This window comes from Trichoderma asperellum, chromosome 6, assembly GCF_020647865.1.
Source record: "Trichoderma asperellum chromosome 6, complete sequence".
Classification (NCBI taxonomy): Eukaryota; Fungi; Ascomycota; class Sordariomycetes; order Hypocreales; family Hypocreaceae; genus Trichoderma; species Trichoderma asperellum.
The window spans coordinates 1,550,876-1,570,707 of record NC_089420.1 but is presented as its reverse complement, the minus strand read 5'-3'; the positions used below and the strand labels follow the sequence as shown (position 1 = coordinate 1,570,707).

The 19,832-nt window shown below is 46.8% G+C and overlaps 5 protein-coding genes and 1 non-coding gene across 6 annotated transcripts; 4 read left to right on the top strand and 2 right to left on the bottom strand.

The window, feature by feature from the left end:
* Window positions 1-32: 32 nt before the first annotated feature.
* Window positions 33-413, top strand: TrAFT101_009971 (uncharacterized protein; the record flags this gene model as incomplete). The annotated part of the gene is made up of 2 exons (XM_024906662.1): window positions 33-204; window positions 247-413. The coding sequence occupies 2 exons, from the start codon at window positions 33-35 to the stop codon at window positions 411-413; spliced, it is 339 nt and encodes a 112-aa protein (XP_024761099.1).
* A 2,380-nt stretch (window positions 414-2,793) lies between these two features.
* On the top strand, window positions 2,794-2,883 carry TrAFT101_009970. Its single transcript has one exon. It is a non-coding gene; the product is annotated as a tRNA-Val (tRNA).
* Window positions 2,884-3,822: 939 nt separating this feature from the next.
* TrAFT101_009969 (uncharacterized protein) lies at window positions 3,823-5,362 on the bottom strand (the record flags this gene model as incomplete). Its single annotated transcript, XM_024903828.2, has 4 exons — window positions 3,823-4,086; window positions 4,146-4,319; window positions 4,525-4,580; window positions 5,305-5,362. 4 exons carry the CDS (start codon window positions 5,360-5,362, stop codon window positions 3,823-3,825), a joined length of 552 nt encoding a protein of 183 aa, XP_024761100.2.
* Window positions 5,363-10,688: 5,326 nt separating this feature from the next.
* Window positions 10,689-15,257, top strand: TrAFT101_009968 (uncharacterized protein). The gene has a single exon (XM_066128811.1). The coding sequence runs from the start codon at window positions 10,884-10,886 to the stop codon at window positions 14,964-14,966; it is 4,083 nt and encodes a 1,360-aa protein (XP_065984935.1). The 5' UTR covers window positions 10,689-10,883; the 3' UTR covers window positions 14,967-15,257.
* Window positions 15,258-15,736: 479 nt separating this feature from the next.
* On the top strand, window positions 15,737-19,715 carry TrAFT101_009967 (uncharacterized protein). Its single transcript, XM_066128810.1, has 2 exons — window positions 15,737-17,138; window positions 17,193-19,715. Exons 1-2 carry the CDS (start codon window positions 16,236-16,238, stop codon window positions 18,171-18,173), a joined length of 1,884 nt encoding a protein of 627 aa, XP_065984934.1. The 5' UTR covers window positions 15,737-16,235; the 3' UTR covers window positions 18,174-19,715.
* On the bottom strand, window positions 18,573-19,679 carry TrAFT101_009966 (uncharacterized protein; the record flags this gene model as incomplete). The annotated part of the gene is made up of 1 exon (XM_024898713.2): window positions 18,573-19,679. One exon carries the CDS (start codon window positions 19,677-19,679, stop codon window positions 18,573-18,575), a length of 1,107 nt encoding a protein of 368 aa, XP_024761104.2.
* Window positions 19,716-19,832: the final 117 nt, after the last annotated feature.

Genomic DNA, 19,832 nt, shown 5'->3' with positions numbered 1-19,832 from the left:
TACAATCTGCAAATATCAAAAGTACAGGTACCATGGCCGGCACAGCGCCACTCGGAGTGCTACCAACTCCTAGTGCCTGCTCAGCTGCAAATACGCTTGGCGCTAAGCCAGCCGGGCAATGGTGGACGAGGTGCCCTGTAAATCTGCCAGCAGCTCATGAGACCCTGGGCATCAAACATCGAAAACCGTCAACTCGCAACAATGGTACGTCGTACTGATGTCTCATGATATTACGCATCTTCACAGCTGCTCTTGAGTGCTACAAGCTATTGTCTAAGATTCTACACTTTCACTGCTCTCAAAGGCTACCAGCATATGACTCGGCGTCTGTTGTGGCCCGCATCAAGTTCTGGGTGTACGAGTGCGAGTACGCGTATCTCGATGCTCACACTTGCGAGATTCGTGGCATCTGACCAGTTCACACGTACGTTGATACGCCCAGCACACAGGTAGCACCAGTACGACGGGCGTTTGCGAAGCATGTCTCTCTTTCCTGTTATTTTATGAGTGAATATTGATGACATGGTAACCACGATGGTGAGTAGTATTTTTGTTCAGTGCGAGGGTATGTAGTGAGGATCTGATGATTATCGTATTGCCCATGCATGTAGTATGGATGTAAAGGTACATTCAAGCCCCCCCCCCGCGATGATCTAAGCAATCTCGCTTTTAGCAATCTGGTTGCCAAAAACGGCAAAGGTACGTACTGCCGCTGGGCATGTAACTTGAAAACAGGTACGGAGTACCAACGTATAAAACAAAATAAACAAGAGAAAAATGCGCATAATGCTGCTACACTTACGTCTTTGTCTCTCATCATTGACTCATCTGCCGGTGGCAACAACACTTGCTCACGCCCTTTAGCACCCGTGTCTCCAAGTTATGGAGCGCCATGACTCCTGATTTTCGGGCTTTTCGGGTCGCAACCCGAGCCCGAATCCCGGAGGCATCTTGATTAGAGCCTCAGCCACGAGCAAGCAAGGGTCACTTCTCGAACGATGTTTGGTCCAAAATCCGGCCTTCCATTCGACGGCTTATACGCAGGGGACCCCAGCTGAGAGTTACTGGCACCCCCGCGTCCCATTTTCACAAAAGACCCTCTCCTTTTATGGAGGGTTCGTGCTGCGTTTTAGCGTATTGCGCTTGAATGCTCTACTGACTAGGCAACTTATGTATTAATTGATGCCGCCGTAAACAATTTCCAACAAGTCGCAAGCAAAGCGTATAGAAACTATTTACATGTAAGCATTCCATGACTTTTACAACCGGCAGATTGCCTGCTATTTTTGTTGAATTATCTGCCTTTTACAGGGCAACGCCAGTTGACTCGGGACCCTGGAGAAGGGTTAAAGTTTACTTGTATAACCCTCGCGTTCAAGAAGATACCCGAACTCCAGACCGCCCAAAGCAAAGAGGCGATTGGTGACCGTTTGTAGGGGTTATCATCCCTTTACTTACCGCTTAGCGGTAGAGTACGTGTATAGGGGAGAGCTGTTGGCTAGCATAAAGCGTATTGATACGCAGATAACTCAGAGCAGAGCCGTTTCCCAATCAATTCACGTCATCTATAAGGCTGAGCAAAGTTGACGTAGTGAATGACATCGGAAAGCTACTCCGTGTTGTGCTGCTAACCTGTAACTGTCCAGAAGATACACATACTTTCGATCTAATTTTAGTCATTTCTTGGTTCAGTCATCCGCATTGTCAACAGAAACTGCCATTTATCTGCATTGGCTCGAGTTCAACCAATCAATCCTTGCTTAATAAAAGTCCGAGATTCCAACTATTGCTGCCATGCAGCTCATTCGTTTGCAGCGCAGGGGTTCAAGTTCAAAATGCTGTTGTTATCAAGCCTCGCAATCCCGGTTACCGAAGCCCGCTGGCTTAGCGCCTCTAGCAGGCAGCCTAGCTCTGGAATCCCGATATGAAGAGGACAAACTGCTTGCTACTAGCGCAGTGCTAGCAAGATTGTATTATGTCCGAGTATTGGAGCATGAAAGCGCTGCAAGTAGAGCTACTTGGGCGCGTACAGGCCGCTGCGGAAAGGCAATCTGGCGATAGCCATGCGCTATCAAGGATGGAGCCTAGATTGAATCTCCCGTGTATCAGCACCATGGATCATTCCTTCGGTCGGAGTCCTCCTACAGTCCGACAGTCGAGGATTTGCGATCAGGCTGATGTGTCATGCAGGCATTACAGCTTGTTTGTAAATGGCAAGAGCTCGTCATCCACATATCGCTATGTCGGCTTTATGTGACTCAACAGAACACCAAGGGTCGCACAGAAAACAGATGAACATCAGGCTCCAGGTTAACGTTTCAGCTATTTCATTTTATTATGTCTATTTTTTTCTTTTCTATTTTTTCTGTTTTCTTGTATTATGAGCATACTTGCCAAGCACCCAGATCAGGCATCAATCCGCGAATGTAAGTCCAGGGCGTTTCAAAGGCTTTGTCTATCACAAACGATTTGCTCGATGCTTCAGCCACGTCTGCATTAGCGCTGTTACATACAACGCAATCCCGACAGTAGCATCTGCTTCCGCGCCCTAGTTATTGCCGGTGGTCGTCTGTACGGCCCCATCCGGGCTGTTAATACCCCGCTACCCTCGACATTCGCTGCCGTAAATCCGTATTGATGGGGTGACGTTGATAACACAGCTTTAGTAACCATTCCGATGGCCAGAAATACTACATGTATAGAGTCTCGTTGGTGAGACTCTCTATGTTGGCGGTTGCTTCTTGAATGCTGACAACGACGTGGAGAGACATCCAATCAGGAAAATCAAGATATGGTTTCGTGGTCTAGTTGGTCATGACATTTCGTTAACAACATCTGTTGACACCACCGAAAAGGTCCCCGGTTCGAGCCCGGGCGAGATCATTCATTTTTTTTTTCGTATCATTAACGTCTGATTCCACTTTTCTTCTTCGTTTCTTTTTATCCACTGTAATTTGTCAAGAGGCGAGAGTAGAATGAAGGGCGTGTGTTCAATAGTAGAGTCATGGAGACTGCCCATGAGTAGATGCCCAAGCATCACCCCTTCAACTCCCAAGGAGAACGCGAATAAATACGAGTGTTTAATTTAGAAACGGGGTCAATGAGACATGAATGGAGTCACAATAGTGGAAGAAGTATCATAATGAAGCTTTGTATCCCGTCCTTGCCCATCATTCCTTCGTAATGCGTCTGGCTGGAGTAGAACTCCGCCACCGCCAGTCTCCAAACTCATAACTGAAAATGTAGGCTCGCTCAGGGGCTGAATACGCCTGCCTAATACGCAAGGACGGCAGATCTTAACCATTAATTTGATTTTGTCCTTTTCTTGCCGAATTCTCAAAATCTATTCCATCGTCGGTGCGTCTGTAATGTTGCTGCCTACCCCCCCTTTTTCAAAACATTGTCTAATTCAGCTGCCTAAAGCCAAACGCCTCTTGCTATTTCACATCAACTTACTCGTAAAATCAGTAAAAGTAGTGATTCGATAGTTATTGAACCTTCTGAACATAATTGTGCCAATGGAAAGCAGAAAGGGGGTAGCCGTATCAAGCATCCAATTTGTGAATCCTGCTTCGGACCATGTTGAACCAACAACCACAGCTGCAAATAAAACCCGGCTCCTTCAAGGATGACCCGTGAGTCATTTAGCTCATAAGGGGGAAGTGTCCCACTTGCTCTGCATGCGAAGTATCATCATGTAGTATCTTTTACTAAATCTAGGTTTCTCAAGCCGGGCTCCTACTGAAGGGGCAAAGGGGATTCTCATCACATCACTGCGGCAAAAATGAAATGAGTCATATTCCATTCCCGGCGAACCCGACTTCAAGGAAAGTGCAGGTCGATGGAGCGAGTCTCAGTTCCATCTTGCCGGCATCCAATGATTACCTGTATAAGGTCCTGTATTTGGGCTTCCATGTTTTCCACTTGGGCTTTTATGGTTTCCATCTGGGCTCTCATATCTTCCAGTTCTTTCCGAGCGTCACAGCAAGCCGGCTGACGTTCATCGTTGAGCTGCTGGGCGACTTCTTTCCGCTGCAGTTGTGGAGATTGCTGTTCCCGAGGGTCCGCTTGCGGTTGACCAGACACCTATTGTACGTATACTTAGAATTATCGTGCTTACTGAGTAATACTTTTAGAACACTCACTGAGAGTTGATCATCCGCCAAAGCCGCCAAGCCACCATCTTCTAGGATGCTGTCTAGATCGACTGGCATACGTGCCATTGATGCAGATGAACTGCGCCTATGTTTGCCTGCTTGTCCCTGAAATTGGTTTATGGCCTGTAACGTCCTCTCGCCAAGAACCTCTAAATTCTCGACCTAATCCAGTTGTTGGTCAGTATAAAGTCAACTCCCCGAGCTCTTGAACTTGAAGTTATGGGACGATCTACCTCTTCTCCCTCAAAGCGTCTTATGCAAGCGTTTTGAAACTCTCTGCCTAGTTCAATTGCACGAATGGGCAGCTGGATAATTAATTAGACGGGGCTCAGTTGGAATTTGAGGGGGGAGGGGGAACTCAATATACCAGGTAGCATCTCTGCTTCTTGCGGTTACACATGACGCAGCCGGCAGCCGTAGGACCTGTAACAACTTGTCAATGCCGAAATTCAACTAAAGCATGATTATAGATATGGCCACAAGAGAACTACTGGATTGGCTTTGGCAAGGTTGATACTTTGAAAGTGGATCCGAAGTAAGGCGATGAATGCATCCGATACACGGTATTAGACGTGGTAGATAGGCTTTTCCCTGGATATGGCTTGACATTGTGATGTCTGTAATTTGGATATGGTTGGATATGAGTTCAGCTATATAGAAGAGAACTTAAGGCCTAGTAGGGAAAAGCAGAGGGAGAAGACAGAGGAACTTTATAGACATGAAAAGCCAGCCGCGATTATTGACAAGATTGTATGGGAGCCAAGATAAGAGGCATCTATGCTACCCTTGAAAGAATAAACTTCAGAACTTCCGTCTGCTGTTATCAAAATAGTATGATAATATAATGCCTTATGCTTCCTTTATTTTCCACAAAAAGTAGAGAAAAAAAAAAAAAAAAGAAAAAGAAAGAAGAATAGAAGAAAAAGAAAGAAGAATAGAAGAAAAAGAAAGAAGAATAGAAGAAAAAGAAAGAAGAATAGAAGAAAAAGAAAGAAGAATAAGAGAAAAGAATGAAAGAAGGAGCATGATAGAGTGGATGCGCCTTAGCTTATGGAGTAACTCTAGGGTTGATATTGCTCCAAACTGCAGCTACTATCTACGGGAAAATCTAGTAAGGTTAATGCCAGTGTTATTATCCGCTGCAAACTGGCTGTAACTGTAGCTTGGTTTGGTAATATGGATGGCTGGATAGAAGAAATTTTCATGCTGCTTTTTATCATTACTACATACTGCTTATTAGTAGGGAGGTAAGGTATGTATAGTTTTTAACGACTGGAAATGGTTTTTATTTCACAAAACTGACTCTCATATACTCTTGGATTCTCACCAAGGCTGAAAATAATACATCTAGTACTTGCCTTACTATTACCCCGTTATCTTTATTAGGCGGCATTGCACCCCGTATATGATCAGCCCTGCGGTGCCTGGCTGCCTGAATGTCTCGAAGATGGCTTCAATCCTCCATTTCCAAATTGGGACGTTGGACCAATGGCGGGGCTTTCCAGAAAGCTGCAGCAATGTTGGTTGAGTGAGGGGCAGCTCTAATGCTTGTCGGCTGCATCTCAATGGCTGGAATTTTTCAGATCTGACCTGACGTTTGGCAAACCATCGGTATTCGTGATTCTGTCCTTAATTGACAATCAAATGCGATACATGATTGAGAACAAACCCTTCTTTCCCTTTGCAAGGCGTGAGCCTTCACACACGCCCGTCCAAAACGTCACTTTTGCCATCTCCGCAACCACTAATTGATAGGCTCACCCTTGTAGAGCTTGCGACCCACCCCGCTAAAATTCCCTTCCATCGCCCTGGGAAGCATGAAACTTTTGCTCGTGAATTGCTACTTTGGTCGCAACATTCACGGCTCTATTGCAGCCTCGTTTCTCCCTCTCCTTTCATCCCATTTCAGTCGACAGAGACTCGTTGGTGCGCAGTCGCCGCGTTTTGATGTCTCACCAACGCTTATGAGAGCACTTTACTCTGCCGCTGGCCAGCTCCAGCGAGCTCCGATCGCAAGCTTCGTCCGGCTTGCTCGCTACAGAGGATGCCAGAGTATTTGTAGAGGCGCACCGTCGCGATGGCTCGCAACTCTCACCCAGGAGCTTGAGTCGAAGGATTCCAAGTCGCTGTCTTGTGAGCCTCTTTGCGACAGTGTTTGCGATTGTTATTAGCAGCTAACGGCGCAATACCAGTGCCTTCGTCGTCGCGATACAATGAAGTTGGTGTACAGCAACTTAGCGATTACATCTTCCCTCAAATATTCCCAAACGGCTCCAAGCCTCCACCTGAAGACCTGGTAAAGTTGTCTGTCGATCATTTGAAGCGCCATGAGCTCTATGGCAAGAACACAGATACTTCCGGCCCCATTGCCTTCGATCTGCCCAAACTCCAAGGCACCACCCTCGACGAACATTTCTACAGACTTGGAATTGATTGTGCTGGTTCGCATTTGCAATACGCTAAAGAGTTTGCTTGCGCAAATGTCCCTTTGAAGCCGAAAAGATGGATATCGCGAAGTGGGTGGACGAAATACTATCCTGATGGGCGGACAGAGTCGGTCGTGGCGCCAAACGAAGATATGCTGTGTTTTGACACAGAGGTCATGTGGAAAGAAAGTCCGTATGCAGTAATGGCTTGTGCAGTCAGTCCTACGGCCTGGTATTCTTGGTTATCTCCTTGGTTATTGGGTGAGTCTCCCGACGACAAGCACTTAATACCAATGGGGGATTCGACTAAGGATCGCATTGTTGTTGGACACAACGTTGGCTATGACAGGGCAAGAATATTGGAAGAATACAGTCTGGAGCAGACTAGGACCGGATTCCTCGACACCATGTCCTTGCATGTTGCCGTTAATGGCATGTGCTCACAACAACGCCCGACCTGGATGCGACACAAGAAGAATCGAGAGGAAAGAGAAAAGGTGGCGAGCGGCGACATCGAACATGGCTTAATTGAGCTTTTGAGCAATCGAAGTATGCATGAAGAGGAGGAATTATGGGTGGAGAAGAGCTCAATTAACTCGCTCCGAGACGTTGCCAAGTTCCATCTCAATGTCACAATTGACAAGGCGATACGGAATGATTTTGGTGAGCTGGATCGCGATGGTGTGCTGGAGAAATTAGACCAACTTCTCGAATATTGTGCTGCGGATGTATCCGTTACTCACAAAGTGTATCAAACTGTCCTTCCCGGCTTTTTAGAAGTTTGCCCGCACCCAGTTAGCTTTGCGGCCCTGCGGCACCTGTCCTCTGTCATTTTACCGGTCAACCAAACTTGGAATTCATACATTGCTAATGCAGAAGCCACTTATCAGAAACTTTCTACATCGGTCCACGAGAGGTTAGAATCACTGGCAGAGAAAGCGTTGGAATTAAAAGACAAGCCTGAGATCTGGCAAAACGACCCCTGGATGATGCAGCTAGATTGGTCCGGCCAAGAGATCAGAATGGTCAAGGGCAAACGGAAGGGCGATCCACCGAGGCCAGCTGCAAGGCAGAAGAAGCCAGGCATGCCCAAGTGGTACAAAGATCTCTTTGCCAAAAATGACGCCCCTATCAACCTATCACTACGGACTCGTATTGCGCCTCTGCTGCTGAGGCTGGCCTGGGATGGGCACCCGTTGTTCTGGTCCAACCAACATGGCTGGGTGTTTCGAGTTGACCCGGACGATGTGTCCACTTACACTGCGAAGCTCATGTCAGAGTGCCTCTTTGATGACTCTGATCCGGCCTTGCGCGATGATTACAAACACTCCTACTTCAAACTTCCACATAAAGATGGCCCCACTGCTCGCTGCGCCAATCCAATGGCGAAAGGGTATCTAACTTACTTCGAAAATGGCACTCTCTCGTCGGAGTATGAATATGCTAAGGAAGCGCTGCAAATGAATGCATCGTGCTCATACTGGATGGGTGCGCGTGATAGAATTATGTCGCAAATGGTTGTCTATGAGAAGGATTTACCCGAGGCTGAAGAGGGTATGGCGGCCAAAAAGGATGGAGAGAACACCCAAGGCTTTATTTTACCTCAAATTGTTCCCATGGGTACAATTACTCGGCGAGCAGTTGAAAACACTTGGCTGACAGCAAGCAATGCGAAGAAGAACCGTGTTGGGTCCGAGTTAAAATCAATGGTCAAGGCTCCAGAAGGCTACTGCTTTGTTGGTGCTGATGTTGACTCAGAAGAGCTTTGGATTGCAAGTTTAGTAGGTGATGCGACTTTCAAAATCCACGGTGGGAATGCCATTGGGTTTATGACCCTCGAGGGTACTAAAGCTGCAGGCACGGATTTACATTCGAGGACAGCGTCGATTTTGGGCATCTCTAGAAACCAAGCCAAAATTTTCAACTACGGTCGCATCTATGGAGCTGGGCTCAAGTTTGCAGCCACTCTTCTGCGACAGTTCAACCCCAAGCTTTCCGAGGCGGAGACTACAGAAATTGCGCAGAGGCTGTATGCGAATACCAAAGGCATCAAGACCAACCGCAAGACTATAAACAAGCGCTTGTTCTGGAGAGGAGGAACGGAGTCGTTTGTATTCAACAAACTGGAAGAGTTTGCTGAACAGGACTGGGCTAGGACGCCAGTGTTGGGGGCGGGCATCACGCAAGCGCTTATGAGCCGCTTTGTGAGCAAAGGCAGCTACTTGCCCTCTCGAATCAACTGGGCCATCCAATCCTCGGGCGTCGACTATCTCCATTTGCTTATTGTCTCCATGGATTACTTGATTCGTCGGTTCAATCTCGATGCTCGACTGGCCATCTCGGTTCATGACGAAATTCGATACCTGGTGAAGAATCAAGATAAATACAGGGCAGCGCTTGCACTCCAAGTAGCAAACATTTGGACCCGAGCTATGTTTGCGCAGCAAGTAGGGATTGACGACCTCCCCCAATCTTGTGCGTTCTTCTCTGCTGTCGATATCGATCACGTCCTCCGCAAAGAAGTTGATATGGACTGCATCACGCCAAGCCATCCAGATGCAATCCCTCCTGGCGAAAGTCTGGATATCCAGACTCTCTTGGATATGGGGCCCGAAGCGCAGCTTGATCCGTCAGTCGTTCCGGATCCTAGATTCGCTCCCAAGCTAGATGATATTTCCTACACGCCGCGCACCCCTATTATGCAGAAACTTCAAGAATCGTCGGGAAGCAGCACTCATTTTATCAAGGCTCAGATTGTGAGCGATGAAATGGAGTTGCAGGATATTGTTAAAGAGATTCGCGGCCTCACACCATCGAAACCACGAGAACCATCGAAACCACGAGAACCATCGAAGCCGCGAGAACCATCGAAGCCGCGAGAACCATCAAAACCACGAGCACCACCAAAACCGCGGGCAGTATCATTGAAGGGCGTACTTCCGTACACCAATCGCAAGGCCCCCAAAGGGCCTAACGCGCCATCATCATTTCCCTCGGAATTTGATGTCATACCTCTGGACACGCCGATACCATATTCCGAGACAATGGCTTTCAAATACCAAGGCGACAGCCAATGGCTCCAAGAGCAAAATGACACGAGCTAAGCCTTAGAAAAGCTCTAGTCCAAAAACGAATATTTCCACCAGGTCGATATAGTGTGATAGAAATCTGTCGGGAGAACAGACGAGAGCTGATGTATGACATATTAACAGTAGTCCGGGACTGCAATTGTATTTTTAAGATTCTGCTGAAAAAGAAAATATGGAATGGCCTGGAGTTAAGCGTATGGCTACTATTTGCTCTTTTTTTTTGGGGGGGGGCGGAGGATATACTCTTTACAGGAAAAGACGGAGCACTACTTTTAGGGAATTGTTATTCAACACTCCAGTTGTATTATCCAGCATCTTAGTTGTAGCTAACGTTGTATAATTACAATTACATGTGTTTTGATCTTTCACTGCCTCTACTACCTCTATTACCTCTATTACCTATATTACCTATATTACCTATATTACCTATATTACCTATATTACCTATATTACCTATATTACCTATATTACCTATATTACCTATATTACCTATATTATCTCTATTTTTGTTGGATTATGGCTGACTACTGTGTATTTAACATATATATATATATATTTATATTTGTACGAATAGAAAAGGAGAATAAATGCAAATGTAAATTGTCACATTTTTCTAGGAATAATCTGACGGCTATCCAAACTACGGTATAGACGAGGGCTGTTGTATGACATGCTAACAGTGGTCTGAGATTGCCCTTTTTTTTTTTTCAAGATTCTGCGTAATAAATTTATACATATATTGGCCTAGAGTTAAGCATATATTTATCATTTATACCTTTTTCAAGGGAAGGAGTTTATGGATTTAATGGCAAAAGACGGAGCATTACTTGTATGGGATTATCGCTTACTTTAGGTACTGCTAGGCCTAGATGTGCATGAGTGTAAAAAGAGAGACAGAGATGGAGGCGCAAATGATACGATGTAGCATTTGCCATTTGTAATCAGGTGGCTATTCAAGCTGTACCTATCACATTAATTCAATATGCATGTATGCCTAGAATAATAGGCCCTTCCCCCCGCCCAACAACGCGACCCGGTGACCGGATTTCGCTAATGCAGTGACGCGCTCAGAATTTACATATATCAATCTTTTCGCTGTCTGTGGTCAATATCTACAATATACGCGTCAAAACGGTCATCATCGCTTTCCTAAATGCGAAAAGAAACCAGTGCAGTCAATAGTCCACGGCCCTGGAAGCAGTCGAGAGAATATGGAGGGGGGTCCCTCCCAAACGCACAGGCTGACCGACATCTACTTGCAAAAAACGAGCGACGAATATACAGCAGGATGGATCTGTGCCATATGCACCGAATACATTGCCGCGCAAGCTGCTCTTGATGAGAAGCATAAGAGACCCAGCCATGTGGCGCCAGCTGATCAAAATGATTACACGTTCGGCCGAATTGGGAACCATAACGTTGTTATTGCTGTTCTGCCAGATGGAGAATACGGAGTAGAATCTGCGGCGATTGTTGCAAGGGACATGATGCATTCTTTTGCCAATATCAAACTCGGGCTAATGGTTGGCGTTGGTGGTGGTGCGCCTAGTGAAAGGAATGATATTCGTTTGGGTGACATTGTGGTCGGCGTTCCTCGCGACGGACAAAGTGGTGTATTACAATACGGCTTTGGAAAAATGGTCCAAGGTCAGCCGTTTCAAGCAACACGGCTGTTGAATCAATCGCCAAGAATCTTAAGAGCAGCAGTCAATGGGCTTCAATCGCAATACCGTCTTAAAGGCTATCGTCAACTGAAAGATATAATTGACGACGTTCTTGCAAGAAATCCGATTTTACAAACAGATTTTGGCCGTCCGAGTCTTGATAGTGATAGGTTATATCGCAGCGAGATCATGCACCCCAAAGATAACACACTAGACTGCTCGGTTTCCTGCGGAGATGATCCGTCAAAGCTGGTTGTACGCAGGCGAATCGCAGGCGAGGGTGCGCCTGTTGTTCATTGCGGACTAATTGCTTCGTCAAATACACTTATGAAAGACGCCATGATGCGTGATGAATACGCGTCAAAGAAAAATGTCATGTGTTTTGAAATGGAAGCCGCCGGCCTTATGAATCAATTCCCCTGCTTGGTTATTCGAGGTATATCCGACTACTCAGACACGCATAAGAATAAGCAGTGGCAAGGATATGCTGCGATGGCAGCGGCGGCTTACGCAAAAGATCTTCTCCGTCGAATCGCTCTAGATAACACCAACATACCGCAAAGAGTGGCTGGAGAAGAGGATATCCAAATTCCCAGCGACAGCCAGAAACAAGCTCTGCTTAAATCTCTGAAATTTGACAACTATAATAAGCGCTATGATAACATCAAGGCCGCCCACGCAGAAACATGCAAGTGGCTACAAGAAAGCGCTGAATATATCACCTGGCTGGACCCGGACAAGATCATCAACCATCACGGATTTCTATGTATTATGGGCAAACCAGGCGCCGGAAAATCAACAATTATGAAATATGCCCTTGTAACTGCCCGGGAAACAATGGGAGATAGGATTTTGCTCTCTTTCTTTTTCAACGCACGAGGAGGCGATTTAGAGAAATCTACTCTTGGCATGTACCGATCATTACTGCTACAGCTACTGGAACAGCTACCGGCGCTTCAAGACTCCTTAGACTTATCGAAATTCACAGCATGTCACGACGAAGGCTACCGATGGCATATCGAACCGTTAAAATATTTATTTCGCCAAGCAATTGAAAACATTCAGACGTCCAAAGTGGTATGCTTTATTGACGCTCTGAACGAGTGTGACGAAGACCAAGCCCGAGATACGCTATCATTCTTTGAATATCTGATCGGCTCAGCTACATCCAAGGGTATCAGCTTCTTAGTATGCTTTTCAAAAAGGTACTATCCTTTGATCTCATTTAAAAAAGGGCTAACCCTTGTCCTCGAATTCCGAATACACCAAGATATACACCAATATGTGAGACGCGAATTGAAAATTGGACAAAGTGATATCGCTAATCGAATTCGCGCCAATCTTGCAAAAAGATCCTGGGGGCTGTTCATGTGGGTCAATTCGGTTGTTTTGATCCTTAACAAGGAATACGATATGGGGCGGATCTATAATTTACAAACCCGGTATCTGGAGATTCCTGGAGACCTTCGCGAACTATTTAAGGATATCTTGGCACGAAATTCTGACCGAAAATCGATCGAAACACTCCGGTGTTTCCAGTGGCTTTTATTCTCAAGGGAACTGCTGCGACCAGAGCAGTTATATCACGCTGTTCTCTCTGATGTCTCATCTAGAGTGGCTCCTAGCCAAATATCTAAGCCCGACATGCTGAGATTCATTCTAAATTCTTCCTTGGGACTTGCCGAGATTTGTACGTCTTCGGGTTCGAGTAGAGACTGCGAAAGAATTAAATTTATCCATATGTCAGTGCGAGTCTTTCTCCTCGGGGAAGATGGGCTAAAGGAAATTTGGCCAGACCAAGGAGATAATATTCCTGGACGAAGTCACGAATATTTAAAAGAATGTTGTCTCAAGTGCATCAAAATCGGCTCTTTCTACGCTTCCCAGTCGCTTAAACAGGTCAATCACCTCTCTGAAACAACAGCGTCAATTCAATCGTGGGCAAGTGACCATTTTCCAATTTTAGGATATGCTGTAGGTAATATTCTTTACCATGCAAATGAGGCGCAAAAGTACGGTATCAGCCAAGCTGAATTTCTCAAAGAATTTAAGCTGCGCCCTTGGGTGGTACTCAGGTGCATATTTGAAGTTTGGGCACATTCACTAAATACACGGCTTTTATATGCATTGGCGGAACTGAATATGAGCTATCTCATCGGATGCCATCCTTCCAAACTCGCTTTTTCTGAAGTGGGAGACGAATATTTTGGGACACCACTTTTTGCAGCATTAGCCAACGGCAGTAATGAAGCGATTATAGTGTTCTTGAAAGCTCAAGCAGAGATCATCCCCGAATTCCTTAATCTTTACGAAGAGTATTGCCGCAAGAGCCTTGACTTAAGTCACTTCCGGCAAGGCTTCATATTTTCACGATCCAAGAATATTTTATCACATTTCACGCATCCCGACGAAGGGAATAAGATACTGCAAGTCGCTTTCTTATTGAACATGCGCCACCCTCATCTTCATTTGAATTGGAAAGACGAGTGCAGTCAAGCGCCATTACTGTATGTCTATGGCAAGGGAGACAAAGCTCTTCTTAGCGTTTTAATCAGTAAATGTATAAACGATGTCAACGAAATCGACCATTTCAGTAATGCGTTACTTCAAACAGCGGTAAAGAAAGGATACAAAGATTTCGTCGAACTATTACTTCAAAAAGGCGCCAAAATAGATGAAACGGATAATCAGGGGCAGACGGCACTGTACTGTGCAGTGCAAGAAGATAACAAAGACATGGTTCAACTGCTAGTTAGAGCAGGGGCAAACATCGAGGCCTATGATTGGAATTATGGCAATACACCGTTGGCGTTGGCAGCGGAAGAAGGCTACGTGGACATAGTGATTCAGCTCATCAGGTCAGACGCAAAAATCGAGGCCAGAGATGGAAATAACCAGACACCGCTAATGCTGGCCGTGATGAATGGCCATAAGGATGTTGCTATTCAGCTAATCAAAGCTGGCGCAAAAGTCGAGGCCAGAGATGGACAGGACTACACACCGTTGATGTTGGCAGTGACAGAAGGTCGTAAGAATATGGTCGTTCTACTACTTGAAAATGGATGTAACATCGAGGCAATGGATGACAACGGCATGACGCCATTGCTGTTGGCGATGGAAAACTATCGTACGGACTTGGTCACTCAACTCCTTGAAAAAGGATGCAATTTTGAGGCAAGGGATGCGAAAGGCATGACACCGCTGATGTATGCAGTGAGGCTAGGCTCCAGGAACGCGGTCCGTTTACTTCTTGAGAAAGGAGCTAGTATGGAGGCGATGGATAAGAGCGGCAAGACGCTATTGATATGGGCAGTGATAAGCTGCCATGAGGATTTGGTCATCCGGCTACTTGAGAAAGGATCTGATATTGAGGCGAGAGATAAGGCCGGCCAGACACCGCTGATGTGGGCGATAAGGAAGAGAAATCAAGCCTTAGTGAGGCTACTGCTCAGTCGAGGAGCCAAGGTTACTAAGGAGAAAATCGCCAACATCCAACCACGGCTGTTTGAATTCCCTGAACAGATTAGAGAGAAAATTATGGCTAAAAGAGAATTAACGCTGTTAGAATTTGCTCAGCAGTTTGAGGAGACGGAAATCATTGAATTGATATCTAGAAATGGTGCAACTTAGATAGGGTTCGGAGACGAAAAGGGGAAATATATCTGTTACATGTGTTGGAAGGAGCAAGTATTGATATGTACACTCAAAATTAGAGATTCTTTATGTAGGTAGGTACCTAGATGTATACTTTACAGCTAACGTCACGGACGTACGACCCCAACCTAGATTTTACATAGCAGCCACCCACGGTCGATTTACGTGTTCTGTTCATTATTCAACAGCATGCAGCTTGGCTGTGAATCATATGTAGAAGACAAGTACGCATAAAATGGCGACAAGTTATTATCTTTACGTATATAGTCCTATAATAATACCAATATCTTTAAAGAGCTTATTGGGGACCAAATCAGGAAATTCATACCTAGTAGTTAGTTAGGAAAGAATTGAATCCATACAGCTGAGGGTCTTCACCCATGCTAGCCAGAAGAGGTTGTCCCTTAGATGATGGGGTAATAGAGGTAATGGAGGTAATGGAGGTAATGGAGGTAATGGAGGTAATAGAGGTAATAGAGGTAATAGAGGTAATAGAGGTAATAGGGAGGAGATTACATTATTGTTGTTAATAGACGACGAGTATTTGTCTGATGTTTAGGTAGGCATGTTCATATAGCCAAAGCTAGGTAGTATGAGCTGCATGTATGTATGAAACTCAATGGGACTCATATATTCTTACTGTCGGTTTAATTAATGGAAGCAAAGTTAAGGAGTCTTAGTATTGGTAGTCCAGTATGTTGATATAGAAAAGTGTAGATCTTAGTCATTTATCTACAAAATGAGATTTACGTTGTTTATACACATAATCATCAATATCTTTATAATGAAGATGGACGTGTTTTCGGCCCTCCAGACTAAGAAACATGACTCTTTTCGCTCTCCTATTCCCACTTTAAGTTCCATCTGTGCCCCTGTTACAGTGACGTCTCCAGCGCATCCCCTCCATCCAATAGCAGCTAGCGCGGGGCACCGGTTCCGCGTGCCAGGGAGGGGCAGAAACAGGTGCATCACCACTTTTTGTTACTAAGGCAAAGTCCCTGGGACGATCCTCATGGCCTTGTGATCTGCTCCCTCTTCCCTCTTCCCTTTCCCTTCCTTCACACTAACAACTTGGATTTTTTTTTTTTCGACAAATCGCATTGACTAGTTTTGCTAGAGCCTCTTGGCTGCGAACCATCTCTCGTTTATTCTGCTCATCTCGATCTGATCGCTTTGGCGATTGTATCCAACTCGGTAGCGCAACTAATAATACTCGTCAAGATACATCGTCGCAACACCACCACTATGGCGACTACAGAAGAGATTGTTCAGCGACTTCATGAGTCCCGCCCGCCAGCCACAGATGTCGCGACATATCTCACCATCGTCGAGATGTCGCTGTCTCCAGAGATCCTGCCCGCGCTACAGGAGATCCTGGAGGACGTTTCATTAGCCAGTGACATTGGCTGGGACCTGGTTGATATGCTGATCCCCATTCCGGGTAGCGAAGAATGTTTGGAGAGCATTGCGCGTCTGGGCAACCCGCGGGAGGTCATCCTCAAGGTTCTTGAGGTCATGGAGAAGACAACTGCTGCGGGAGAGGAGGAGGAGGAAGAGGAGGAAGAGGAGGAGGAGGAGGAAGAAAAGAAAGCAGGAGCTGAGGGCTCTGCGAATCAAGCAACCAAGGGCGAGACGAAAGCCATTAGGCATTTTGTAACGCTCTGTGGAATGTTGGGGATTCTACACAAGCGACTGCAAGTCAAAGCTCCCTCACGTTTTCTACATACGACATTGGACACAGTACAGAGGTGCTACGATGCCACGAGTGCAGCGTCTACCGCCGCAGTCATTTCTCTGGTCCAATCTCTCGCACGTAAGACGCGACCTCCTTTGCCATCTCGTAAGTCGAGCGTCAAACTGGACACGCCATTTCAAGACAGCGACCCAGCAAAACAGGCGCCAGACCCCGAAGCCGATCGCACTGATACGTTAAACGCAAATGAACCGGGCCTGATAACTAGCTTGCTGCAATCTTTCATCACATGCATCCTCGAAGCCTATGTCAATTCTAACAGTATAGAATGGGCTTCGAGGATGTTGGAATATACCTACCCTGAGCGGATAGTGCCCGGTCGGAAGACTATGATTCAGACATTCAAAGAGGTTGTAGAGCTTCAAGCTAAAGATGCCTTGTTGGGACAGCTAGTGGTGAGCATCCTTATGTCTGGTACACGAGCAAGACAAATACTGACTGTTCTATAGTCTCTGGCTGGCGATTTAGGCTTGTCTAAATTACCTCCGTTCAAGATGAAAGAGTACCTCGAAGGCCCTATTTACCGGGAACCCCTCTCCATCGAATTCGACCCTGCACACCCGGAGCAGCTCCATTTATCAACAGGTGGCTTGGTGTGCCTGAATGCGTACTGGATGTTTGCTGCCGACGTTTTCGACGCAGATCGAGGCCTTCCAACCAGTGAACTACACCCACAATACATGTTGCCTGATCATCAGGCCTTGCTACAAAGCTTCCTCGGCGATGAGTCAGGGAATCAGATCGCCACTAATCCGGGAACAATCGAGGCTCTAATTGTTATGGCCATCTGGCTGGACGGACGGAAAGCACTATCGAATCCCAATAGCAAGGGGGCTGTTGCAGGATTTATGCCCTACCATCATCTTCTCACACTTGTTTCAGTCTTCCACCCGAATATCCGAGTGCGCAATGCGACAACCGTTGTAGCAGGCTCAGTCTTACATGCGGATCCCGAGGAAGAAGATCGGTTGGCTATTCTAGAAGACCTGCTGGAAAACTGCGTATTCTCATCACTTCAAGCGTGCGCGGTCTCATGGTTACGAGAGGAGCTGATTGCCGCGAAAAAGGCCGGCTCAAAAGGTCGCTTCTCTAGCCCAGAGTGCTTCGAAACCATTCAGTATTCCTTGTTCCCAGATCTATCACATCTCCAACAGGCCGACACTTCTGCATTGCTGGAATTCTGGGCACAAAATGCGCCTCTGCATTTACAGGTCGCCAATTTTGCCCTGTTCCTGTTCGGCGAAGACTACAAGCCTCTTGCACCGGTAGGCATGGCTGCGGCTATTGAGCATCGCTATGTCGAACCGTTATTGCACGCCGCGAGGACGCTGGAGAAGGCTGCTGGTGCAAAGGAGATAGAAGCTGATGGGGAGACTCTGATGCAGCTCGGTATCTTGACGGATACACTAAGTCGGGTGTCGCTGCAATGAAAGGATAGAAAAGAAAACTTGGCTAGAATGTAACGAAAAACGCATAAGAAATGACAATCAATGATGAACACATTGTCGTGGCGGACGACGAAAAAAAGGCGATTTTGGATTCTGCCGAGACTGAAAGTATAAACGCGTAGTTATTTACCTCTCAGCGGGAATGCGTTTTGCCTGATCATTTAACGTTTGTACTCTAGTAAGTGCTTGACCGATGATTTATTCAAATATTATGCGTTGTGCTTGCGGAGCTTGTCTATGTGAGAAAAAGTGAAATATGCCCTGTTATGTGCCCTTTGTTGCAAATTTTCGAGGTATAAGGAAAACCAAGAGGAGTATCGCCAATGTGCCATCTCATTCAGCTGGCTGATGTATGAAAAGCGTTGACGCAGCAGGCTGCCCTCACTGTCGTCGATCCCGGTCAGAGTCGCGATGTCGGTCCCTGTGCCTGTCGTAATCTCGGTCTCTGTCCCGATGCCTATCCCTATCCCTATAATCTCGATCTCGGTCCCGATCTCTGTCCCTGTACTGATCCCTCTCGCGATCACGTTCGCGCTCCCTTTCTCGTTTATAGCTGTCCTCATGTCGCCGAGACTCTTTGCGTTTGCTCTCTTCCCTCCTGTAATCATCCAGTCGTGGCCTGGACTTCTTCTTGCCGTTCTGGTTCCACCCTCCGAGCTCCTCCTCTTCCTTGAGCTCCTTGGCGCCAAGGCCGAGGCGGTTCTGTCGTCTCTTGACTTGCTTGACTTTGGGACCACGGTTCTCGCCGTTCCAGCCCATGCCGCGGAGCAGTGCGGCGCCAAACTCTTCGACGGGCATGTCTTCGTAATCCTGGAGGCTGGATACCGCGCCGGAGGCTTCAACATCGCGGCGGTAGGCGTCATCCTCCGTTGGGTGTGCCGCGGTAATAACTTTTTTGTCTTCGGTTGTTTTACCAAGGAGAGCGTCCATAGCCTCATCATCGGCGGTCCGCTGTACAGGTGCAGCATCGCCATCGCCATCGTCCTTGTCTGCTTCTCGCATTTCATCGTCGCTGGCATGTGCGTTCGATCCTGCGGCCGCATTGTCCTCAGACACAGGCTTCTTCTCTTTGATCGTCAACCCCCATTTAAGCAGTGTATCTTGGCTGGCTGGTTCGGTCTCGGCGGTGACGGCATTCTGCTGGGCTCTGGCTTCGTCTGGAAGCAGATTCTTCGACTGTCTGTGGCTCCTTACTTCATCTTTCCAGCTTCGATTCGACTGCCGCTCGATAATGTACACCTTCTTCTCCTCCTTTTGCCGTTTGCGCTTTGTCTCTGCACCATCTGCACCAAACCCTGTGATGGCTTCATGTCGTCCTCGGTGGCGATCGTCTTCAGAATCCGAGGCGTCGGAGTCGCCTCCCAAGGCGTGAGAGCGCGGTCGCTTCCCTAGACTCGACGACGGTTTCGATCGGGACTGTTTTGCTGCAGATGAGGAGCTGCCTCCGCCAAATTTAATGGCTATGCGACCTTTATTCTGGTCAGACATAACGCGTCAAGTCTTGCAGCGCGATGATGTACCTTGATGCTCTGATGGAAGCCTTGAACTCTTAGCTTCTCGGGTTTCGATACTGGGAGCCTCAAAACGGGAAAAGGTACGTATCGGTGCGAGCTAATACGAAAGGACTGTAGCGCCCAGCTA